The sequence below is a fragment of the Molossus molossus genome, unplaced genomic scaffold (genome assembly GCF_014108415.1).
Source record: "Molossus molossus isolate mMolMol1 unplaced genomic scaffold, mMolMol1.p scaffold_m16_p_22, whole genome shotgun sequence".
Taxonomy (NCBI): Eukaryota; Metazoa; Chordata; class Mammalia; order Chiroptera; family Molossidae; genus Molossus; species Molossus molossus.
The window spans coordinates 29,432,721-29,458,717 of record NW_023425358.1 but is presented as its reverse complement, the minus strand read 5'-3'; the positions used below and the strand labels follow the sequence as shown (position 1 = coordinate 29,458,717).

The following is a 25,997-nucleotide window of genomic DNA, read 5'->3' as shown; positions in this document are numbered from 1 at the left end:
ACCAGTTATAGGATGCACAATATACTTAGGGGGAGAACAGATGAATTCGGCGAGAACTTCAACGAAGAGAGAGAAACCATAAAAAAGAACCGGTCAGAAATCAAGAACATATTAGAGGGAATCAACGGCAGACTAGATGAAGCAGAGGGCAGAATTAGCAATTTGGAAGACAAGGTGGTGGCACATACACAGTCAGAACAGTGATAAAAGAAAAAAGAATTAGGAAAATGAGGATAGCTTAAGAGACAACATCAAACAACAACATTCATGTTATAGGGGAACCAGAAGGAGATGAGAGAAAAGGATTGAGAACTGATTTGGAGAAATAATGACTGAAAACTTCCCTAACACAATGAAGGAAACAGACACACAAGTCTAGGAAGCGCAGAGAGTCCCAAACAAGGGGGATCGAAAGACACATCATAATTAAAATGCCAAATGTTAAAGAAAAAGAAGGCATCTTAAAGTAGCAAGAGAAAAGCAGTTAGTTACATATAAGGAGCTCCCATAAGGCTATTAACCAATTTCTCAACAGAAACTTTCTTTTGGTTTGAGCTGCTTCCAACAGCTCAGGCCAGATGGGATGGACACAAAATCTGTTTTGCTCAGTGGTTAGAGCATCGGCCTGCGGTCCAGAGAGACCCGGGTTTGGTTCCCACTAAGGGCATGTACCTCGGTTGCAGTTTGTCCCCAGCCCTGGTTGGGACATGCGGGTGGCAACCACTTGATGTGTCCCTTTCACGTCGATGTTTCTCTCTCTCTCTCTCCCTCCCACTCTCTCTGAACAAAAAACAAAAATGTCTTCAGGTGAGGATAAAAATAAATAAATAAAATAAAATAAAAGAGGAGATAAGAGTTTCCCAGACAAGAAAAAGCTAAGGGAAAACCAGAAACCAACACATAATAATAATAAAAAAGAAATTAACTAAAAAGAAAAAGTTAAAGGAACTGATCACCATTAAACCAGTATTACAGGAAATATTAAAGGGACTTCCTTTAAGTAGAAAGAAAAAGATAAAAACGACAAAGACATGAACGTGGAGTGGGTGAGGTGTAAATTGCAGTGATCTTAGAATATGTTCACACTTAAGCAACCATCAATTTAAATCAGACTGCTAGACACATCGCTCGGTATGTATGCAGCACATCACAACCACAAACCAAACATCCATCAGGGACATACAAGAAACAAAGAGAAAGGAGTCCGACACAACCCCGAAAAGTCACCAACATACAAGAGGAGAGCGTGGGAGGACAAGAAAGAAACAGAAAAGAACTACAAAAACAGCCAGGAAACAACAAAATAACAAGAACTACATACCTATAAATAATTGCTTTAAATGTAAATAAACTAAATGCTCCAATCAAAAGACATAGGGTGGCCTGGCCTGTGTGGCTCAGTGGACTGAGCGTCATCCCATGGACTGAGAGGCCCCAGCTGGATTCCCGGTCAGGGCATATGCCTGGGGTTTTGGGCTTGATCCCCAGTAGGGGTGTGCAGGAGGCAGCCGATCAATGTTTCTCTTTCACGTTGATGTTTCTATCTCTGTCTTCGAAAAAACAAAACATTAAAAAAGTAAAAGTCATGGGGTGGCTGAATGGATTTAAGAAAAAGACAAAAAAAACACGACCTGTGCATATACCGTGCGAGAGACCTACTTCAGATCAAAAGACACACCAGACTGAAAGTAAGGAAAAAAGATATTTCATGCAAATGGAAATGAACCTCAAAAAAAGAAGCTAGAGTATATCCTTCCATTAATTTGTATGTTCATTTTTTTTTTCTTCAATGTCCTACAATTTTCTGAGTACAGGTCTTTTGCCTCCTTGATTAAATTATTCCTAAGTAGTTTCTAATGCAATTGTAAATGAAATTACGTTCCTGAATTCTCTTTCTGATTACTTATGGACAGGAAAAATTAACATCATTAAAATGTCAATACTACCCAAAGCAGTCTACAGATTCGATGCAACCCTTATCAAAATACCAATAGCATTTTTCACAGAACTAGAAAAAAAATAATCCCCAAATTTATATGGAACCACAAAAGATCCGGAATCATGCACAGCAATCTTGAAAAAGACGAACCAAGTGGAAGGTATCATGTTACCTGACACCAAATTACACTACGAGGCTATAGTAATCAAAATGGCATGGTACTGGCATAAAAACAGACACATAGAAAAGGCGAATAGCACATGATTTCACGTATCGGTGGACTCTAAAAAACAAAATACAGAAACAAAGTCGTAGATACAGAGAACGGACAGAAAGCTGCCAGAGGGGAGGAGGGATAAGGAGGCTGGTGAAGAGGGTGAAGGGAGTAAGAAGTACACATGAGTAGTTACAAAACAGTCACAGGGATGTCAAGTTCAGCACAGGGAATATAGTTAATAATAGTGTAATAATGACAAATGGTGTCAGGTGGGAACCAGACATATCAGGGTGATCACTTTGTAAGTTACATAAATGTCTAATCACTATGAGGTACACCTCATACTAATATAAATGATATTGAATGTCAACTATAACAGGAAATGTTTTAAAAAATCTATTTAAAAACAGATACAGTTGTATATATTGAAATGGAAATGTGTTCCACATATGTCTAAAAACTGCTTGCTACAGAAGCAGCATGTTGGGGAAAATATATAAATATACACAAATGTACATAAATATCAAAAGAAAACTAAACTTGTTTTCCCAAAATAATAATAGCAACTATCTCTTAATACTGGGATTAAAGACTGTGTTTGTTTTGCTTTAATTCATGTATATTTTCCAATTTTTTTCTTATACACATGTATATTTATTAGTCATGTAATGAATATTTTAAGCACACAATATGGTCCCATATGGGACAGTCAAGAGATCACAAAAATATTGTTACTGATGAATCATCCACTGACTCGGGCCATGTCCCAGGCACAGGTGTTATTCAACCCTTTCCATGACCCTATGATGGACAGACTGTCCCCATTTTACAGAAGAGCAAATTGAGGCTCAGAGGCGATGGGTAACTTCCTTGGGTCACTAAACTGGAAAGAGTCAGACCCAGGATTTGAACTCAGTTTGTCTGGCAGAATATGTGTGGTTTTGTTCTACTTTTATTTTACTTTACTTTTTTATTGACACCCCACACGCCTTCTTTTGGGTGATCGGATTAGATCTGCTGAACCAGTACCTGGGTCTCACCTGAGAAATCATGGTCAGAAGTTACAGCCAAACACGTGCTCCTCAACAGCCTCGTTAAAGACGAATTATGTGGAAATCACACCCTAAATGAGAGGCCTGTCGCAAAGCCACGTTCTGCATGATCCACGTATATGAAAAGCTCAGACAGGCAACTCCACAGAGACGGAAGTAGACCAGGGGTGGTCTAGGGAGGGACAAAGGGGAGTCACTGCGAATAGGCACGGAGCTTCTTCGGGAGGATGAAAATGTTCTAAAATTAGATTGTAGTGATGGTTACACAACCCTGCGACTCTACTAAAAACTGCCGAGTACACTTTCAATGGGCGAAATGCATGGTATGTGAGCTACATGTCAATAACACCATCAGAAACGTAAATTACATGCATAATCATGACAACCACATTGTCAGCATTAATTTAGCGTGTACTGTGTCCTGGGCACTAGGCTCAGCTCTGCCCTTGATGAGCCTTGCCTTACATAACCCCCTGGTCAATCCTAACAGGTAGGGACAGAGTAATCTCCATTCTAGAGATGGGAACCCTGGGACTCGCCCAAGGTTGCACAGACAGGAAGAGCTGTATAAACTAGAAATCACCACAAACCAGGTCTCTCTAACGAAGTCTCCAGCTCATTGCATCCAAAGTGCACACACACTCACAGGTGCCAACCTCCTACCTCCGGTCCCCCCTTTTCAGCACCCAAATTCCCAGAGCCGAGCGCTCAGCCCTTAGCTGAGCTCCACGTCCTCAGCTCTGGACGCCTGGGCTGACCCTGGACCCCCGCAGGGTCTGGCCCGCGGGAACCTGATACACGTGTGCCCGAGTCACACACCCAGGACCGTGAAAGGCCCTGTCTGTTGTTGGCCTCCGGGATTCCTGGGAAGGAAACTTTCCCAGTTCCCCTGCTCCCCGCCCAGCCCTTTCTCCAGGCCCCCATGAGGTCACAGTTGCCATGGGAACGGGCGACAGCGGCACAGCTGCTCCAGTGCCTGGCATCTCAACCTCCTTATCTCGGTTTCAGATTTCAACCTGAGGGACATGCACACCCTTGCAGGAGGCTGGGGGAGTTCATCGACCCAGTCTTCGATGTGTGTGTGTTGGGGGGTGACATCACTTTGTATCCAAAGTGTAAACAAAAACATTATACGCCTGCACCGCCCTATAGGGAGCCACCAGCCACATGTGGCCACTCAGCCCTTGAAAGGTGGCAAGTCCCCGCTGAGGTGGGCCGGAGTGTCACACACACACGGGCGCCCAGACTTAACGTGAAATGAATGTCAACGGTCTCCATAAAGCTGATACTGGTTGTAGGTTGGAATCGTTTTTGATATAGAATGGGTTAAAATAGGATCGGAATTCATTTCACTTTTTTGATGTGGCTACTAGCACATTCCATTCCACATAGAGCTCCTAGGAAACACGGGTGACCGCACCTCTCATTGTGTCTGCAGTGGACGGGGCCGAGCCGTGGGCTTTGAACAGAAACGAGATCCCTAGTAACGAACCCCGAGGAACCGAGACAAGGCGACAAAGAAAATCAGATAAAAGGAACCCTCGTTGTCTGTTCCGAGTGATAAAAAAAAGAAAGAAACTGGTTGGATACATCCCGGTACCTCCCGAAGACAGAGTACTACACGGCCTCAACAAGTCCTTGCGACACCGTGGGCCCCAGAAAACCGTTCTCGGCACCGGCGCGTGGGAAACCACCGGGCTCCGAGGTCTCCGCTGTAGCCAAGCTCGGATCGATACACACGTTCGCACCGACTTACGACACAGGAAACCGTGTCCAGATGTTACGATTACAGGACAGTTCTCCTCTCGCCCCTTATTTGTGCTCGTCTGGCCTTGAACTTTCCCAACAGGGATGACTTGTGTAATCTTATTTGAGTTAAAACGTTTTTAACCTTGATGAGTATCATGAAGAACCCAACAGAGAATGCGTGTCGGTCAGAGACTGAGGTGGAACTGGAAGCTCATCAGCGTGGGGACATACGATGGTGCGGCCACTGCGGGGAACGGCTTGGTGGCTCTTGGGTGGATTCAACAGAGGTTGTTTACCACACCACCCAGAAATCCCACTCCTCAGTATACACCCAAGAGAAACGAAGACACAAACACCTGTGAACGAAGGTTCCCATCAGCACGCGTCACAACAGCGGAAAGGTAGAACCAACCCTCATGTCCGTGAATGGGCGCACACACAAGGGAATATTATTTGGCCATGAAAAGGGATCAAGTACTGACACATGCTACAACATGGATAAACCTTACACACTTTGTGCCAAGTTAAAAAATAGAAGCTCCACACACAAGGCCAGGCAGATCCACAGATGCAGAGTAGATCAGTGGTTGCCAGGGGCTGGGGGCAGGGGGTCGGGAGTGACTGCTAATAGATACGGAGTTTCTGTCTGGTCCTTGCCTCACCTGTAGGGCTGTGGGGTCCAGCTTGCAGCCTTCTCTGCTAAGCAAGAGGTCACAGGGGGTGGGGAGGTGGAGGACAGTCGCATAGACCAGGGAGTCAAGAGACACCCTCAGAGGGGAAGGGGGAGGAAACTGGGGGCAGAGAAATGGGCCTGATATCCTTGGGGAGGTCCAGCCTCCATGACCTGGCTCTGGAGAAAGTGGAACCCCAGCACAGGCCCCCGCACAGGGTGGTCGGGACTGCTTGAGCCCTGGTTCCAAGGAGCCCAAGTCTGGTGGTGAGGGCCATGTAAAATACACCTGCTCCTTCCGGAATCCATGCTGGCTCTCAGGGATTTGGGGGGCCTGATGGACTCCCTCATGGCCCACCTGTGCCCACTTAACCTTCATCATTCATGAAGAGACATTTACTGAGCGCCTCTGGTTTGCCAGGCACCTGCTGGATGCTGGGGGCGCAGTTGTAAGGATGCACGTCACCTGGCTGGGACCCAGCTTCCAAGGAGCACCCAGATTGGAGTGGGGCTCCAGCCTATAGGATGGGGAGGAAGGCGCTGCCCGATGGGGGCCAGCTGAGAGCCGGGCAGGGGAAGGCAGGGCTCACAGGGGCAGAGTGGGGAGAGCTTAGGGAGCTCCCTTCTTCACCAGGGTTGGAAGGCAGCTGAGAACAGCGGGGGCAGGGGCGGGGGCGGGGCGGGGGCGGGGGCAGGGTCCAGGGTGCCATGGAGGCCACGGTAGAGGCCGGGACCCAGGGGGCTGGGGCAAGGGGGCCAGGAGTGCCAGAGCAGGGCCCATGGCCAAAACAGGGGGGCAGAGCAGGGACCAGTGGTCAGTACAGGGGGGCCAAGGCATGGGCCCAAGCCCGGGCCCAGGGCGCCAGTGGCCTGGACAAGGGGGTCAGGGGGCGGCTGGTGGCCGGGGCAGGTGGGCCAGGGCAGGGGCTGATGAACAACAGAGGGGGCCAGTGGCCTGGACAAGGGCGTCAGGGGGCGGCTGGTGGCCGGGGCAGGTGGGCCAGGGCAGGGGCTGATGAACAACAGAGGGGGCCAGTGGCCTGGACAAGGGCGTCAGGGCAGGGGCCAGTGGCCGGGGCAGGGTGGTCAGGGCAGAGGCTGAGGCCCGGGTTGCCAGGGCAGGGGCTGGTGGCCAGGGCAGGGGACCATGACCAACACAGGGGGGCTGGTGCTTGAACAGGGGGCCAGGGCAGGGACCAGTGGCAGGGGGCAAAGGCATGGGCCAAGGCCCAGGGTGGGGGGCAAAGGCGGGGGCCTGGATTGCCGGTGGCCAACACAGGGGTGCTGGCGGCCTGGACGAGGGACCAGGGAAGAAGCCAAGGCTCGGAGGGCTGGAACAGGGGCCGGTGGCCAGGGCAGGGGGTCAGGGGGGCTGGGGCAGGGGCTCAAGGCAGAGGTTTATGGCCAACAGAGGGCCCGGTAGCCTGGACACCGGGACCAGGACAGGGAGACCAGGGCAGGGTGGCCAGGGCAGGGGCCGATGACCAACACAGGGAGGCAGTGGCCTGGACATGGGGCCAGGACAGGGGCTGAGGCCCAGGAGGCTGGGGCAGGGGCCAGCGGCCAGGGCAGGGGTTCCAGGGCAGGGGCCGATGGCCAAAAGAGGTAGGCCAGTGGCCAGGACAAGGTCTAGGCCAAGGTCCATGGGCCCTTGGGGCAGGGGCAGGGCAGGGGGGCCAGGGTAGGGGTGAGGCCCAGGGGGCTGGAGTTGGAGCAGGGGCCAGGGCAGGGACTGGTGGCTGGGGCAGGGGGACCAGGGCATTTGGGGACAGGGGTGGTGACTGGGGGCCCAGGGCAGAGGTCGAGGCCCAGAGGGCCGGGGATGGGGGACCAAGGCAGGGGCCAATGGCCAACAGAAGGGGGTGCCAGTGACTTGAACACATGGGCCAGAGCAGGGGTTGAGGCCCAGGGGGTTGGGGCCAGGGCACGGGGGCCAATGGCCAGGGCAGGGGCCAAGGCCTATGGGGCTGGGGCCGGGGCAGGGGGCCAGAGCAGAGGCCGAGGCTGAGGGGCTGGGGCAGGGATTGGTGGCCGGGGCAGGGGGCCAGGGCAGAGGCCGAGGCTGAGGGGGTTGGGGCAGGGGCTGGTGGCTGGGACAGGGGGACCAAGGCAGAGGCCGAGGCCAAAGGGGCTGGGGCAGGGGCTGGTGGCCGGGGCAGGGGGACCAAGGCAGAGGCCGAGGCCAAAGGGGCTGGGGCAGGGGCTGGTGGCCGGGGCAGGGGGACCAAGGCAGAGGCCGAGGCCAAAGGGGCTGGGGCAGGGGCTGTGGCCGGGGCAGGGGGACCAAGGCAGAGGCCGAGGCCGAGGGGGCTGGGGCAGGGGCTGGTGGCCGGGGCAGGGGGACCAAGGCAGAGGCCGAGGCCGAGGGGGCTGGGGCAGGGGCTGGTGGCCGGGGCAGGGGGACCAAGGCAGAGGCCGAGGCCGAGGGGGCTGGGGCAGGGGCTGGTGGCCGGGGCAGGGGGACCAAGGCAGAGGCCGAGGCCGAGGGAGCTGGGGCAGGGGCTGGTGGCCGGGACAGGGGGCCAGGGCAGGGGGACCAAGGCAGAGGCCGAGGCCCGGGGGCTGGGGCAGGGGCTGGTGGCCGGGACACGGGGCCAGGGCAGGGGGACCAAGGCAGAGGCCGAGGCCAAGGGGGCTGGGGCAGGGACTGTTGCCGGGACAGGGTGCGTAGGGCAGGGGTACCAAGGCAGAGGGCCGAGGCCCCTGGGCTGGGCCGGGCTGGTGGCCGGGCCAGGGGCCAGGCAGGGGGACCAAGGCAGAGGCCGAGGCTGAGGGGGCTGGGGCAGGGACTGGTGGCCGGGACAGGGGGCCAGGGCAGGGGGACCAAGGCAGAGGCCGGGCTGAGGGTGCTGGGTCATGTGACTGGTGGCCGAGGCAGGGGGACCAGCAGAGGCCGAGGCCCGGGTGGCTGGGGCGGGACTGTGCCGTGCCATGGGGCGCCAGGGCGGGGGGACCAAGGCAGAGCCGAGGCCCGGGGGCTGGGGCAGGGGCTGGTGCCGGGGCAAGGGGGTACCAAGGCAGAGGCCGAGGCTGAGGGTGGCTGGGCAGGGACCTGTTGCCGGGGCAGGGGGACCAAGGCAGAGGGCCGAGGCTGAGGGGCTGGGGCAGGGGCTGGTGGCCGGGCAGGGGGCCAAGGCGAGCCGAGGCCCCGGGGGCTGGGGCAGGGACTGGTGGCCAGGGCAGGGGGACCAAGGCAGAGGCCGAGGCCCGGGGGCTGGGGCAGGGGCTGGTGGCCGGGACACGGGGCCAGGGCAGGGGGACCAAGGCAGAGGTCGAGGCCAAGGGGGCTGGGGCAGGGACTGGTGGCCGGGACAGGGGGCCAGGGCAGGGGTACCAAGGCAGAGGCCGAGGCCCGGGGGCTGGGCAGGGCTGGTGGCCGGGCCAGGGGCCAAGGAGGGCAGAGGCTGAGGGGGCTGGGGCAGGGCTGGGGCAGGGACAGGGGGCCAGGGCAGGGGGACCAAGGCAGAGGCCGAGGCTGAGGGGGCTGGGGCAGGGACTGGTGGCCGAGGCAGGGGGACCAAGGCAGAGGCCGAGGCCCGGGGGGCTGGGGCAGGGACTGGTGGCCGGGCCAGGGCGCCAGGGCAGGGGGACCAAGGCAGAGGCCGAGGCTGAGGGGGCTGGGACAGGGACTGGTGGCCGAGGCAGGGGGACCAAGGCAGAGGCCGAGGCCCGGGGGGCTGGGGCAGGGACTGGTGGCCGGGACAGGGGGACCAAGGCAGAGGCCGAGGCTGAGGGGGCTGGGGCAGGGGCTGGTGGCCGGGGCAGGGGGACCAAGGCAGAGGCCGAGGCTGAGGGGGCTGGGGCAGGGACTGGTGGCCGAGGCAGGGGGGCCAAGGCGGAGGCCGAGGCCCAGGGGACCAGGGCAGGGGCCACTGGCTGGGTCAGGGGGGCCAGGACAAGGGCCAAGGTCCATGGCTGTGGCAGGGGTCAGGGCAGGAACTGGTGGCTGGGTCCCGTGGTCAGGGCAGGGGGGCCAAGGCAGAGGCCCATGGCCAACACAGGGGCCTGGTGGCCTGGACATGGGGGCGAGGGCAGGGGCCGAGGCCCGTGGGGCTGGGGCTGGGGCAGGGGCTGGGGCAGGGGCAGGGGCCAAGGCAGGGGTCAATGGCCAACACAGGGGACCAGTGGCCTGGGCAGAATGGTAGGGGCCAAGGCCCATGGGGCTGGAGCAAGGACTTCTGGTCAACAGAGGGGGGCCAGTGGCCTGGACACAGGGGCCCGGGCAGGGGCCCAGGTCCATGGGGCTGGGGCCAGTGGCCAGGGCAGGGCGGCCAAGGCAGGGGCCGATGGCCGACACGGAGGCCAGGGCAGGGACCAAAGCCCATGGGACTGAGGCAGGGGCCAGTGGCTGGGACAGGATGGCAGGAACTGAGGCCCATGGGGTGGGGCAGGGGGGCCAAGGCAAGGCCCATGGCCAACACAGGGAGGCGGGCGCCTAGACACAGAGGCCAGGGCAAGGGTTGAGGCCCAGGGGGCTGGGGCAGGGACTGGTGGTCAACAGAGGGGGGCCGGTGGCCTGGACACAGGGGCTGGGGCAGGGGCCAGGGCAGGGGTCGAGGCCCAGGGGGCTGGGGCAGGGGCCAGGGTAGGGTCAAGGCCTGGGGTGCTGGGGCAGGGACTGGTGGTCAACAGAGGGGGGCCGGTGGCCTGGACACAAAGGCCAGGGCAAGGGTCGAGGCCCAGGGGGCTGGGGCAGGGACTGGTGGTCAACAGAGGGGGGCCGGTGGCCTGGACACAGAGGCCAGGGTAGGGTCCAAGGCCTGGGGGCTGGGGCAGTGTGGCCAGGGCGGGTGCAGGTGGGCAGGGGCCAGAGTAGGGGCAGAAGCTGGGGTGGGGGCACAGGCTGGATGAAGGCATTTTGATTTCACCCTGAGTTTACGGTGATGCTAAGGCAGGGAGCAAGATCCCATGCGCCTGGGGATAAAATGGATGGTGGACGCAAATGATGGGGCTGGGCACCTCTGGCGATGTGGGCAGGTGTAGCTGTCCAGGTCGGGGGCTGGGAGTGGGGGGACGGTGGAGTGGGGGCTCAAGACACAGTTGGAAGGAACAAAGGCAGCTGAGAACACACTCCTGCTCTCTCCAGGGGTGCCAGGTGCCACCCTGCCTCCCCCAACAGTGCCAGCCTCAATGCGGGCCCTGGGACATCAAGGGGCATCACTGGGCAAGACTCGGTGGCTCTCAGGGCCCCCAAAGCTCTCCTTCTCCAAGTGTCCCAACAAACTGGCCAGGACTCAACCCAGGTACAGTCCGAAGTCCCAGATACAGAGGTGAGGCAGGCCCGACAGAAAGGTGAGCTCACATCCCTGCCAAGAGCCGCTGCTCCATCCCCAGCCTCCATCCTACCCAACCGTCTTCCTGAGCCCACCGCCTCCTCCGAAAGACGGAGACAATAATAGCACCGCCTTCACGAAGCTGCTCGCCCGGTGCAAAACAACCAAGAGCACATCTCAAAATGCACCATCACTGAAAGGTGGGAACACCCAAAAGTCCATCAACTGGTGAATGGCCATCCATTCACAAACCACGGTCCGTCCGCGCAGTGGGTCATGCCGTCGTGACCCATGCCGCAAATGCACAAACCCGAAGAACGCGATGCTAAGAGAAGGAAGCCAGGTCGCCAACGTCCACTATCCGGGCTTCCACGTCGGAGAAATGCCCAGAATAAGCAAACCCAGAAAGTGGATTAGTGGTTGCCAGGGGCTGCCGTTTCGGAGATTCGAGGGACTGCTCATGGGCATGAAGTTTCTTTCCGGGGTGGTGAAGACGTTCTAGAAATATTGGTGATGTTTGCACAACACCCAGGAGGCACTTAATGCCACTGACTTGAATGCTTTAAAATGGCTAAGATGGTCCGTTTTATGTTCCATGAATTTTGCCCCGATTTGAAAAACCAATCACGGGCACACCTGGCACTGGACCTGGCAGGAGGAACATGAGACCCCGGAGTTGCCATGAGAGGGGTTATTGTGCCCCTAAAGCAATAATCCCCTGGAACCTGCGAGGCTCCGCAGCTGGCTCCAGGCTCAGGAAGGAAGAGGCAACTTGTGCTGCCTGGGGCTACAGCCAAAGCAGTGACTAATCCCAGGCCCCCCAGCCAGGAAAGGACCCGGCCTCGCACGCCTCGCACACGCACACCTAGCACACGCACGCCTAGCACACGCACGCCTCACGGTGCTGGCTGCCCAGCCCCTCCCCTTCACCAGCCTCCCCCTCGGAAGCCATGCGCCCCGTGTGTACACATCACAGACCGCGCCTTGTGCCAGGGTTCTCACACACACCCAAGGTGCACCTGGGTGCCCTTGGCCTCGAGAAGGAAGTTATCCGACCCAACTCAGTTCTCCGAAGCAGAAGCAGCAACCAGAAGATGAACTGCTGGCTCTGATCCAGCGCCTTCACTCCCTTTTCCTGAAGACTGCACCCCACTCTGTGACTGTGAAAGCCAAGGAACCCCTGGTAGGAGCTGCCCCAAGCCCACACCGCCGCGGTGCTGTCGGCATTGGTTTGCATCTCAGGTACCGCTGGTCTCCGTTTGGATCTCTGAGGTTTTTCGTTTGTTTACACAGAATGAATCCTCCTGTTCTCGGGGCTGGAGGGAAAGCCAGGACAGAGTGAAGTGACTTGACTCAGAAAATATTCTCTGTCGTGAGCGCGGAGACGGCCTGGCAAGCTGTCAGAGTGGGCGTGCATGACTCGCAGAGACTCGCAGCCCGTGGCTCCGCTCGGCTCCGCTCAGCTCCCTGCGGCTGTGCTGCTCTCTGCCGCTGGCCTTGCGGAGACAGGACACCTGCCACGTGCTAGCATTTGCTCAGAGGCAGGAACTAAGCCAGGGGCTTGGCAGACATGATCTTATTTGGTCTTGGGAACAGCGCCTGCCTCCTAGAGTGAGGGTCACACCCATTTTACAGATAAGAGCATCTCGGGAACTGGTTTCCACAACCTTCCCGAACAAGCATCAGCTCCAGATTTATGCTGAGGCCAAACTGGTGGAGATGAGCTCATGACAAGTGTGAGGGCTTCTTATGTAAGGACATTTGGATAAGGAACTCCGGTTCCTGCTAACAGACTCTCCATCCCACTATAAACACATAAAACGCTGCATAAAATAAGAATGAAAATCAAATACTCTACGAAGTTTGAAAGAGCAGGAAACTCCCAGGTGCCAGAAGTAAGGCGGGAACTCGGAGCCAGTGGGGTGACTCCCAGATGCTGCGGGGGTGGTCTGGGGTGTCACCGTGCTTATAGGCTCTAACAGCCACGGTGGGGGCTTCTAGCCCACTGACTGACGAAGTGGCCTTGAGTCTATCAGCTAGGAGTGAGACTCCCCTCAAAAGCTGAAATACAAAGGCTACTTCTCCATGTAAGGTGGGCCAGAAAAAATGTTCCCCGTGGGCCCAGAGAGTCAGCAAGCAAGCTGACTGGTTCGAGTCTGCTTCCTGAGTTCTCATTCTGCTCTATCGAACCCACTACTCCTGAGGAGGAGGCAGGGTGCAGGGGAGACTGGCCAGACCTCCGTGATGCCATGCACGGGTGAAAAATCCAAACATCCATGGTGCAGGAAAGCCACGCTGAGAATTAATGCAAAAAGTGTTTCCAGACCAGCGAAAGCCCCAAGGTACCTAGCGTAATAAAAGTAAAGCACCATGTGAGGCCCTTCTATACCCCAGGGCACGTAGGACTCTCACCAGGGAGGTACTTCTGGTTGGCTCATCTCCACTGCTTTGGCCTCAGCATAATTCTGGAGCGGAAGGTAGTTCTGGAAGGATGTGGACGCCAGAGGGAGAAGCACAGTTGAAGATGAACTCATAATAAAAAACCAAGCCATGCAAACAAATGAACCACCATATGGGAGAATCAGCAGACCCAATTAACAAAAAAAATTGGCACCCCAAGAAGGTGAAACAGCAGAGACTAAGTAAGAAGCTTTAAGTTATTACCAAAAGAAATGAAGCATCAGTATCCTATGACCAAAGTAGTGAATTTGAAAACCACACAGAACTTATGCAATGCTTTAAAAAATTCATAGGAATTAAAAAACTTAATAGTCAGATCAAAGCATCAAAGTTGTAATAGCTAAAGAGAGAATTAGTGAAGTGGAAGACAGATCTAAGAACTAACCCAGAATATAGCACAGAGCAATAAAAAGGAAACAGTAAAGAAGCATTCAGGACAGAATGACATGGCCCTATATATTTCTTATAAGAATCACTGAAGAAGATGATAAAGAGAAAGAAGAGAGATGGAAGACACAATTTGTCTTTAGAATGAAACAGCATAAACCATCCCCAGTCAGGATACATAAATCCTCACTTAGGACACAGTAGCAAAAACCAACAAAAATTTAAAACAGGCAATACGGCCAATTTCGACAAAGAAATATCAATTAGACCAAAAAAATCTGACTTCTCAACAACAAGAAACCATAAAGTGCTGAAAGAAAATATGCAATAACCTCTAGTTTTATACCCAGCCACATGATCATTTGTGTATGCTGGCAAAGAAAGACATTTTCAGACACAACTGACAACAGACAGAGACTCATGGAAAAATCTATAGAAAACTAAATCTATACAGAATAGTTGCAATAATTAATAGGGTCTGCACAAAAAAATAAAACCAATAGGTAGTTTTTTAAAGTAAAGAAAATATACTACAGAGAGATACATATTAAAGCATGTTAAGGTTCCTGATCATCACAAGGGCAAGATCATGATTCATTTCAGGCACGTCAAAGATGGCAGACATGTCAAAAATGGAATGAATTACTGAGGAAAGTTAACAATGCCCTTAAAAAGGAGAAATGTAGCCAGCTTCTGAAAGGTTCATAATCAAAATGATTAGTACCTACCAACCACTACTGAACACTTATGTGTCAAGAGCTTTACTTACTCTCATTTAATTCTAACAACAGCCCTGTGACACAGTCCCATTTTACAGATGAGGAAACTGAGACTTGGAGGCAAAGTTACTTCCCTAGACAGTGAAAGGCAGCACCATGACTCAAACCCCTATCTACCTTGCTGGTCAAGACCAAGGGTGGGAGGCCAATGGGTCCCAAGTGAAACTGGCTGAGGTCGTGGGGAAGCAGGTAAGGACAAGACAAAAGAAGTCCTTAGATATACCTGGTGGGTGAGGCCTGTGAGTGGCACTCACTTGGGGTTCTTTCATCATGGGGACCCAAGCATGGGTGCCAGGAGGAGGGAGGGAAACACCCTTCCAACCTCAGTGTACAGAGAAGTCATTCACTGTGGCTACCTTCTCTTTCCATTGCTAAGACTCAGCCAACAGTGCTGATACCTCCTTCCTGGCTGTCTGCCCTCTCTCCAGGAGGTACTTCGGCCTTGAGACCTGACTGCCACTTCTCATCTCCCAGGGAACTGTGCCCAGAACGGAAGACCCCCTGCTGACAGTCTGCCAGTCCCCAAAGGTCACACTGCTGGGACAACAAAGGGTCTTTTTGTCCTAGTGCTTAAGGTGCTGCCACCAGCGGAAATCACCCACTCGACCTTCGGGCTTTATGAATTAATAATAAAATTAGAGCAGGAGACAGGGTGGCTGGCAGGACAGGGTGCCGGGATCCTCCCTGTCACCTTGCTCAGTGCCACCAGCATGGGCCCCGCCTTATCTTCTGGGAGCGGTGGGCCCTTCTGAGCTGAAAACGGCTGGTTCTCCCAGCTTAAGATAACAGATACTAACGTGCTGCAGAAGTAAAAGCATCTTATCAACACCCGAGGTATTCTGTCTGGATGGCGGGCCGTATGGCGTATCTGAGCGTTGATTAAATTCGTGCTGCATTCTGGGGACCATTAACTCACAAATAAATATCCTGCCAGCACGGGGATGGAAAAGGCAAGAAAGATGCATGAGGGATCTAATTACTACTAATCCGCGGAGCTGGGACGTCTTGGTGTGGATTGCCAATTGGTTCCACGCTGAGAAAACACAAATTCTTCCGAAACACGTGGGCCACGCAGTAAGGCACCAGGAAACGGACGAGGTGGCAGATTCCAGCCTCTCCCTCCCAGGGTTCCTCACTCCTCTCTCACGCCCACCCCCGAGCTTGCCCTCCCCAGGGGTAGTCCACAATTCTAGAACATTCCATATCACCCAGGACCTTTCTGCCTCGAGGTCCAATGCTCCTCTTGCCAGCTCGGTCAACAAGCAAAGGGGCACCTTAGCGTGGCCCCGGGACAGCAGCGAGGCGTCTCCCAGCATACAGGCTTGCAGACTCAGAGTTTCAGTCTCTATCAGGTGGGGTGCATGTCACGTGGGAGAGGCAGTTTCTCCTTGAACTTGACAAAGAGGCAACCTCTAAAAGGCCTGGTTCTGAGTCTGGGTCCCACACTCGGCAGCTAAGCGACCTTGGGCAGTGACTTCGCGTATCTGAGCCTCCGTTTCCTCATTTGTAACTGGCGACAATAGCAGCCCTGCCTCCTCTGGCTCGTGTGCGGATGGGAAGGTGATTGACACGAGGTGCCCAAGAAAGAGCAGCTGTTGCCTTGTTCACAGCTGGCCGGAGGGACCACAGACCATCTGGTCAACTGCCACATTTTTAACGGGGTGGACATGGTGGCTCAGGAGGGCGATGGCCCTGACCGGGCATCTCAGCAAGACAGCCCAGGGCTGACCCCAGGAACACCGGCTGGAGGCCGGGCTCCACAGCTTCTGCTCACAGGGAGAGACCGGCCCAGCCGCGCAGAATACAAACCATTAGCCTGGGCCAGAGCAGGGGCCGCTTTCCCGGAAATAAACCCACTTGCTATCCAGCCCTATGAAAAGCTTCCCAAACCAGCCTCCCATGTCAGTGAGCACCCAGAGAGGTGGGCGGGGAGGTCCAGATACCCCCCTTACCAACACGGAGAGGGTTCCGAAGGGCTGGGCCCCTCGGGCCTCCCTCCCAGTCTTGACCACGGTGCCCAGGACACCAGGCCATTTGCCTCCTTGGGACCTGCCCTGAGAGCTCCCCCGTGGGGACTGGTCCAGCTCAGGCATCACAGAGAAGACTGTCCCTCCCTGCCAGGAGCCAAGCTTTTTCTAAAAAATTAATAATTAATTACGTGCGTTTATTATTTTCTTATTGAGGTATGCTTTATGTGCAGTAGAATACATATTCACTGTTTTGAGAACCTAATAAGTGCTGGGGGTCCACGCCCCCCCAAGCCACACAACACAGTCCTGCACCCTAGGTCAGGGGGTGTAGACTCCCTGGGGATCCCAAGTTCAAAGCCGCCGTCCACTCCAGAGGACATGGACAGGGAGCCGGGTCGGTTTGGTCGGCCTCTTAGGTGAATGTGCCCCGGCGAAGAACACAGTGCACCTCGGCCTGCCCGAGCCCCCGAGAATCCGGAGGGCAGGGAGACACCGGTCCACCAGGGTACCCGTGCCTGAGCACAGCGGGCATACGGCACAGGGCGAATGGGGCGAGGCATGGAGACTGTCGACCCGGGAAGGACTGCCCAGCGCCGAGGTCTGGGGCTCAGCCCAGGAATTGAACCCTGATCCCACTCAGTAGCCCGTGGCCTTGGGCGAGCCACGGCATCTCGTCAGCCTCGATTTCCTCATCTGTCAAATGGGAGCGTGGTGTTCCCAGGAGAGTCCACGAGCGAACACGGATCAGCTGCATGGCTCCGCCTAGCACTTGGCAGATGACAAGCACTGAGTCAACATTAGCGGCTGCCATTATGAGGCCTGAACTCGAGATCTGGGAGATTGTTTTTTCTTCCTCCTTCTGGCAGCTTCTTGGCATCTACAGAGATGTGCCTGTGGAGCTGTTTTGGAGCCTGAAGGAAAAAATAGACCCTTCACCTTTCCCAGAATCCTCCTCTTATTATTTCCTTTCCAAGTCCAGGCGCAGGCACAGATTGGGGGGACAGGAAGTGGGGCTCCCTCCAGGCCAGCTCAAGGTGGTGAAGGGGAATGGACTTGGGTGAGTGATTCCTAAGGAGCCTTTCTTCCTGCCCAGGGACACTGTGCACCTCGGGACTCGATCCGAAAGCCCAGCTCACTGCTCCAACACAACCAGGATGCCTTCGCTGGACTTTGTAATGAGTTTTAACAATCGAGATAATTAGCTTTCTTGGCCCAGAAGTGATGGTTGGGAATGCTTGTTTATGTTTTAAATCAATCAATGAGACTGCACCAGGCAAGGGGAGGTGGGCATGCAGCCCCGATGATACCCTGCGTGGGCGAACTAGCGCGCAGGACTATTTTTGGAGAAGCTGGTTCAATGTGGAAGGCAACGGGATGCATGGTACAAACAAGGAGCCAGAGAAGCTGGGGAGGGGGGCAGCGTGGCCCAGGCCAGCTGCAGGGGGCGGGGGTGGAGGGGTGTCTAGGTTTTCTACTAGACACATGCTCCTGGGCAATATTCCTTGAGTTATCCAGTCCCTGGGGTCGTCACCCCTTTACTGTGACCCTCCTGCATTCTCAGTAAAGACCACACACTGTGTACAAAGGTGAGAAGACACATCATCTCCGGCACACACCATGTGATGTGTGCTGTTACGGCAGGGACTGCAGGGGTGGTGGTATCCCGAGGCCACGCCTTTAACCCCCCAAAGCTGGACGGAGAGTAAGTAGCGGGGATGGCTTTCTGCACGGGAACACGGCTCGGTGAGCCCTGAGTGATGGAGGACATGCGCTTCGTCAAGAGGCAGAGCCAAGAGGAAATGGGTGGTGGTTACAGAGGCACCCCGTATGTAAATACCGAACGGCGCACAGCAAAATGAAAGTGTGCTCAGGCAGAGGGAACAGCTCGAGCAAGGGCCTGGAGGTGAGAAAAATACACGGGCAGACTTGTCCGACCCGGTCTGGGTTCCTAGAAATCTGAGCAGCAACTGAACATCGAGAAAGCAGAGTGTGGCAGGAGAGTGGGCTTGGGGATCCCGCGACCCGCCCCTCCACTTAGGAGCTGTGGGACTGCAGGCAAGTTGCTTTACCCCTCTGAGCCTCAGTTTCCTTATCTGCAAATGGCCATATTGCCACCTTCCCTGGAGGATTGTGATGAAGATCCCACCAGAGTGCATGCCAGTGCTCAGCCCGGAGCCTGGTGCTCAAGGAGCGAGGCTGACCGTCACCATCCTACGCTTGCCCTCCTCATGGGTTCCAGATGGAGTCCTCAGGAAAGGACCTGGTGACTCTTTAAATCAGGGCTCACCCTGCTCCTCAGACAGGCTGGGAAAGCCCAGCAACCCAGCATCCTGATGGGGACAGATACTCGGAGAGGTAAAATGACTTGCTTAAGGTCATGCAGCTGGGAAGACATGAGACCAAGATTTAACTCTTCGCTGTGGCTGAGTGACCAGGACATGCAAATGTGTTTAACGCATGGCCAGTAATACTGGACACCTGCCCAAAGCCACATACCTAGTAAGACCCCTTAAATCAGGCTCTTGCCACAACCTGAGCTATGACTATAGCCATGTCCCCAACTCAGACAAGTCTCATTCATTGTCCTCAACGACTTCCTGCCATAGGACCTTTGCAGTGGCTGCTCCCTCTGTCCAAATGCACCATCCCCTGACCATGTGGCTGGCTCTTCCTTATTTGGGTTTCTGTTCCATTGCCACCTCCCTCCTCAGGGAGCCCTCCTGCCCACCCTAAAGAAATGTGTCCCCGTCTCTCCCCAACTCTCATGCGCCCATTCTGCCTTGTTCCTAGAGCTGGATCCCTATGGACTGATTTGACTGTATTGTGCGCTCCCCTCAGGAACAGCAGCCTCTCTGCATCACTTCTAAATCCCCAGTCCCTGGTCCTCAAATACTTGCTGAATAGGTAGAAGTGTCCAGACTGTGCCAGCCCCTTCCAGAGGACAGGAGGAACTTTATTTACAGTTCAGGGAACTGAAGGTGGTCATCCTCCCCTCAGACCTCAGAATCCTTCCCTGACACCTTCTGTCCCCCTTCCTCCTTTGGGGTGTGAAATCTGAGCTCTGGCCAGCAAGAAGGGACACCACATCAGCCACATCTAGGAAAGCTACAGAGCAGCCACGCTGAGCATCTGTCCCTCCCTCCCCCCCAGCAAGAGCAGACCCAGGAAACTGACAAGATTCCCAGCATGCTCTGCAGCTCCATCACCTGTCAAACCCACAACCAGCCAAAATTCCCCCAGACTGCCTGCCTGCCTGTCTGCTGGGGGGGGGGGGTGCCTGAGAGATGGGGGCCACTGGTGGCCAGCCCACCCTTCCAGGGGAGACCTCAGCTACAGAGAACCCTCACTTGCACCAGTCCAGATACAAGACAGCGAGAGGCAAGGAGGGTGCACTCAAGAAATAATAAAAACGGGAAACCCAAGGAAGCCAAGGTGAGGGGAGTCCTACCTCCTCTCTGTCCTCACCTTGGGTTTGAACTGGATTTTATAAAAACACTTCGAAGAAGTAAAATATTCACACGTGGTTCAAAATGAAGATATAACAAAGTTTACAGTGAAAAAAAAGCTCACTCCCCTTTATCCTTTCCACCTGATCCCCCATAAATATCCATTATTCTTACTGCCTGCAGGTCCTTCCCAAGTCCTTGATGCAAATAAAGCAATTACAAATGCATACTCTTATTAGTCCTGCCTTTAACAAAGGGGGGGGGGGGCTCCATATTACATATAGTGAACCACATCTTTTATTTCTCCAGTGACTGATAGCTCTGTATTTGTACAGAAGATATATACATATGTGTGTGTATGTGGGCGTGCATGTATGTATGCATGTATTCATATACATACACACACGCGCACACACACGCACATACTCCAGTTGTTAAGGGGTTTCTGTAATTTCCATCCAGTTATCCCGGAAAGAGGTGTCCAGATTGGGGTAAGGTGCAGACAGCTTCCAGCCGGCGCACAATGGCTGGGTTCCCCCATGACGGACTACAGGCACGGTTATCTGCACTAAGCTCACAGCCAATGGCCGGAGCCAGCTCCTTAGAAATAACATCTGCAGCTCCCATTTCTTGAGCATCTACCAGGTAGTAGCAGCCATCCCATTCCAAAGAGAAACACAAAAAACAAAAACCAAGACTTGGAGGTAAAATGACTAGTCCAAGGTCACACAGCCAGAAAAACAGTGGCGCTGGCCGGGCTCCCACCCAGCCTGTCCATCTCCAAAGCCACTTTGCCCGCTTGCCCGGACTCCCCGGTCTACAGTCCACACTCCCCTTCACAGCCGGTGGCTGAACGCGGCGGGCGAAGGTCAGGGCCCACGGTCAAGTTTCCAGCCCCGCTGGACTTGGGCAGACAGAAGCTTCCGCCTGTCAGTTGCTCGCGGTCACCTCAGCCCCGCGGTCGGGCCTCCCCATGCGCCCCGCCTCTGCGGGTGCCAGGAGCCCCGGCGAGCTCCAGGAAGGTCGCCGGGCTCCCGCAAAGTGCTCTGCGGGCGCTGCCTCGCTTAAGCTTCCCCGCTGCCCGGGGAGCTGCGCCCCCCTGAACCCATTTTACAGATGAAAGGACGAAGCCAAAGCCCGACTCCCACCCCGCTGCCGCCCACTTCAAAACTTTCCTCCCCCTGTGCAACGAAAACCCACTCGACTTTCGGGTGCGGGGTGCGCGCCAGCTGGGCGTTGCCAGGCGTTTGCTCTCCCTGCCCCGGCGCCGGCCCTGCGCTGGGGGAGTCCGGGCCCTGCTCCCTCCCGGGTCCGCAGACCCCAGGCTCCGGGTTATTAGTTAACTTCGAGAGCAGCCAGGATGACTGGCCTCGACACTTACTCAGCACCGGGGATCCTCGCCGCAGCCTGCAAAGTGGCCGGCGGAGACCCATTTGCAGGCGGGGGAGACTGAGGCGCAGAGAGGGCCAGCTACTGGTCCAAGGTCACACAGCACGCGGCACGCGGACGGGCGCCGGCGGTGGGCTGGGATTCCCCGCGCTAGCTGGCCGGCGGTCCCGCCCGTGCCCCGCGAGATACTCACAGCCGGTCTTGCCCACGAGCTCCCGCACCTCCTCGGACGCGGAGTGGGCAGCGCCCATGGTGCCCGCGGCGGGGTCCCCCGTGCGCGCGTCTCCCGCAGGCCCCGAGCTGGAGTCGGCTGCGCAGCGGCTGGTCCGGCCTCGGGTTCAAAGCGAGCCGGGACGCCGGGACCGGTCTGAGCCGCGGGTTCCGCGTGGGGCCCGAGCGCAGCCTCTTATAGCGGCGGAGGGCGGCGCGCCGCGGTCCTAGAGCGCGCCGGCTTCGCGCACTGCGGGGAGCCGGGAGTGGGGAGTGGGAAGCGCCCCGCCTCCGGACAGGAAAGGCGGGGAGCGGGACCAACGAGCCCACCTCCAAGGTTCTTCACCTTGCTGGTCGTGCCTCGCCCCTTCCGCACCCTTGCAGGCTCTGGAAAAAAGCAGGTGTGAGCCGAGTTGGGGCGTGAGCAGAGGAAGGATCAAACCCCTGGGAGGTTCCTGTGCCCACCCCCACCCCGGTTCCAGCACACGTCCTCCCAGATCTCAGGAGAGGAGGCCCTCCTGGGACAGTGAAGGAGGGCGGCAGCAAGCATTAATGAGCTCTGTGGCGAACAGCAGTAAAGGCTGTAACAAGAGTAATCCACCTTGAATGTGCACCAGGCACCAGGTGCTTTGCTTGGCTTAGTCCGCGAAAGCCCCTCCCCCAACACCTAATGAAGGGGACACACCTTCGTGACAACCCGCCCATCTAGCCAAACAGCACTGGAGCTTGACAGTTGGGGGCTGGAGGGGAGGGACCCAAACTTTAGGGTGGGGAGCTCTGACTCAGGCAGGCTGCATTTAAGACACACTGCCAGAGAGGCCATGCTGCGGTCCCCAATCCATGGGAGAAGTTCTGCGTTAAGATGGCTTAAAGCAGCGGTTCTCAACCTGTGGGTCGCGACCCCTTTGGGGGTCACCTGAAACATAACAGTAGCAAAATGACAGTTATGAAGTAGCAACAAAAATAATTTTATGGTTGGGGGTCACCACACCATGAGGAGCTGTATTGAAGGGTGGCGGCATTAGGAAGGTTGAGAACCACTGAAAGGGATCAGGTTCGACAGCCAGGCTGGGGGCGAGGGGGGGCTAGTCCTGCCACCTGCCTGGCCAGGAGTCCTTCTCCTGAAAATGGGGATAGTATAGTTCGTGAAAGGCCCATCAGAAGGGCCTGGCATGGGACATGGCTCAAGGTGGTCTCTGTGGAATCAAGTCCACTTTGCAAGTGAGCAGCTCATTCCCAGAGAGGTCACACAGGAGAGCTGAAAATCAAAGTCAAGACTTCCCAGTTCCCAAACTCAGGGCTCTAGGGTGCTTGGTGACTGACAGGGCCATCCCTGATGGGCAAGTATTCCGTGTCCTGGGTGCCAGGCTCTGCGATAGTGCTGGGGTGAGGGCAAGGGTGCTCCAGTGCTCACAGAGGTTTGGGTGGGCTCACCTACATCAGGTTCACAGGGCTCTGGGGATGGGGTGCCCATGGCTGCAGGCCACAGGCCCAAGCAAAGGGTCACAACCCTTTCCAGGGGCAGGGGTGCCTTTCAGAACCACCAGGGGGCTCCTGAAACCTGCTGGAGCAGCAGAATCAGCCTGGTTCTGGTTGAAAATCCAGCTGCCCATTACTCTTGGCATCAGGGAGCTGGGGCAGCTCCTGGGATGGACATTTTACAAGCACCCTTGGGTGGTTCTGAGACCTCGCCGTGGGGAGCCGTGGGCTATCAGACAGCAGCTGACCTAGAGACTGCAGTTTGGGTCAGAAGGAATCTAGAAGCCCAGACTGGCTCTGGGGTCAGAAAGGGGGATCCCAGGCCCCCTGGGAATTACCCACAACTGCTGGGAACTCTTTTATTCTGACTTAAAACATTGGTTCCTGGAATGTTATCCCATTCAGTTATTCAAGGATTCAACGATGGGGCTTTCTGCTGAGGATATGGAAAAAGGCGTTCTCAAGACTGCGTCTCCTCCCCTGGGCATGGCTGCTCCTGGAGCCAAGGGCAGTGTGTGGGTGGGAATGGGGCCCTGGGATGGTGCGGGGGACAGTGAGGGGTGCAGGGTGCCGCTCTGCCCTTCAGGTGACCACAGAGAGGCCCCCTCCAGTGTACGGGTGAAGGGAGCTGGTGTTTATTCCACCACCTGTCTACACTGTCCACTTCATCTCAAGGCCCACTGGCCCCTATCAGCTCCCAGACAAGCACTTACACTTGTTCCTTCTGCCCAGAACTCCCTTCCCCTCCCTCTTCCTGTGGCTGGGGCTTCCTCTTCAGATCGTAGGGTAATCACTTCCTCCCAGAGGCCTTCCCAGGGTCTCTGCCACTCTCCTGGGTCTGCTGCCAAACACACCACCTTAGCCAAGAGAGGGCTGGGGTGTGGTGACCGAGGGGACTTATTCCTGACGGCAGGGCCTGGGGAAAGAATTGGGAGCTCCTGGTGGCAGCCGGCGTGCAGATGCCAATGCACAATCTGTGGGCTTCCCGCCTTCCTTTCTGCAGGTATTCACTGCACATTTATGGAGGGCCGGCTGTACGCCATACTCGGGGCTCTGGAGGGTCCAGGAACCGATAGAAGGGTAGGGACACTGACCCAGAGGAGGTGACCACGCAGGGGGGTGAACAAGGGTTCCTGGAGGCTGTTATCCCTAAAGCTGAGCTTTGAGGGGCCCATGATCGTCGTCGGAGGCGCCCACCCTCTGCCTGGGCTTTGCCCCCTTGGCTGGCATTGATGCACACCCACGCGCCAGGGCTGTCTCTACACAAAGCCCATGGCGCTGTTCCAGGACGTCACAGCTTTAATTCAATCTTACCCATGGCTCTGTTGGCGTCACGAAAGAGGTCTGGAGCGTCGCATGGGGTCCGGCCGGCTGATTGGATCTGTTGTCTGAAGCCCTGGATGAGGGGCACCCCGTGCGGTGATCTTTATCCTCCCGCACGCAGCATGACCTTCTGAGGGTTGGGAAACACTTCAGTCACCAGGCAACTGCGTCTCTCCATCCCGAGGAGCTGATTAGAAACCGGGCCGTGATGAGCATGGCGGGTACCTGTGAGGCCGACGGGCAGCTGAGCCCAGAGCCGGGCAGGACAGCCGGCTCGCTCCCATTCGCGCCGGGGAAGGCGACTGCCTTCGCCTCCCTGGGCCTCAGTTTCCGCATCTGTAAAAAAGGCAACAATAACGGTGGCTGTGAGGGTTAGATGTGGATTCTTAGATGTAAAGTGTTGAAACAGTGCCCAGTGTGGTACGTGCTCCCCCACGGTGAGCTGTAAAACAGGCTCTGAAAACGGGGAGAGAAGCCATCTCGGTGGCATTTGCTGATTTATTTCCTGGTATAAATACGCCCACCGTGGTCAATTTCAAGCTCCCAATAAGTTAACAATTTGGGCTTGTAAAATTCCTGAATGTTTATCACTTCATTCTTATGAGCCATCCAAGGCAACTGCAGTAAACTGTTGCCCTTATTCATATGTTCATTCATTCATTCATTCATTCATTCATCCATTCACTCATTCATTCATTCACTCACTCACGATTTAGTGCCAGGAGTTCAGACTCTACAGTGAAGGAGTCAGTCCCTGACCTGAGGGATTCCAGAGGCTGGAATGAAAGGGACATGAACAGACCGTCACTAAAGGGCACACCAATGGGTACCAGCTGCTGCAGGAGCCTGGAGGAGAAGGACCCAACGCGTGCCCATTTTATGGATGGGAAAACCAAGGTGTTTCAGAACAGGCTGTAAAGCAGCCTCAGAGTGCAGATGTGGAGCTGGGTAAATAGCACCTAAAAGCATTCACCCGACTCACTCCCCATCCTTCTCATCGCTGAGCTTGGGGGTGTTGCCAAGGCTTGGAGCTGTTCTGGTAACAAGACGCCTTTAATCTTTAGGCCACTGACTCCAAGAAATTGACAGGGACTCTAAGTGCTGTCTTGCTTAGTCTCTGAGTTAGAGAGGACCACGCCCAAACCACTTCAAACAAGTAAGGATTAGCGATGCTCTTAAAGTACTGTACAGCCAGGGAGGGAAACGCCACAGGTGCCCTACGCCTGTCTCCGCTCTGACAGGGACAGTTGTTTTTTTTTTCTTAAGCTCATTCAGGCTCTTAGGCTGCTCTCATATTTCCTGGGTTCGGTTTCCATGTGAATGCAATCAGAGAAGAACCATCCCCAATTTGCATTTTGAATTCAAGTTATCTTTGAAAGAACGCTTTCTCACCCAAGGCACCTGGTCTTTTAAGTTAACCTTGGGTGGCAGGGTGCGGCGGGAGACAGATGCAGATCCGAGCTGGATCGGCTGTGCATTCCTGGTTGGGTGTCCTTGGGTTGCTCACTTGGCCGCCCTGAACCTTGACACCCTCATCTGTATAATGGGTCCACAATCCCGTCTTTATAAAGAGGCTTCAGCAAGGGTACAATGGCTGACATGGAGCACACCCTCCACAGCTGTCTGTTCCCTCCTTGGAGGAAGAGATCCAGGA

General features: G+C 55.6%; 1 protein-coding gene across 7 annotated transcripts in view; it reads right to left on the bottom strand.

Moving 5' to 3' along the window:
• TESC (tescalcin) overlaps positions 1–21,709 on the bottom strand; it is a 60,733-nt gene extending 39,024 nt beyond the window's left edge. For 6 of the 7 annotated variants that reach the window (XM_036276248.1, XM_036276246.1, XM_036276247.1 and 3 more), the window contains exon 1: positions 21,525–21,597. In XM_036276248.1, coding sequence (XP_036132141.1) covers positions 21,525–21,582 — 58 coding nt within the window. In that variant the 5' untranslated portion in view covers positions 21,583–21,597. Of the gene's footprint in view, positions 1–21,524 lie in introns of all 7 variants that reach the window. The other variant, XM_036276251.1, reaches the window with a different exon arrangement.
• Between the last annotated feature and the right edge of the window lie 4,288 nt (positions 21,710–25,997).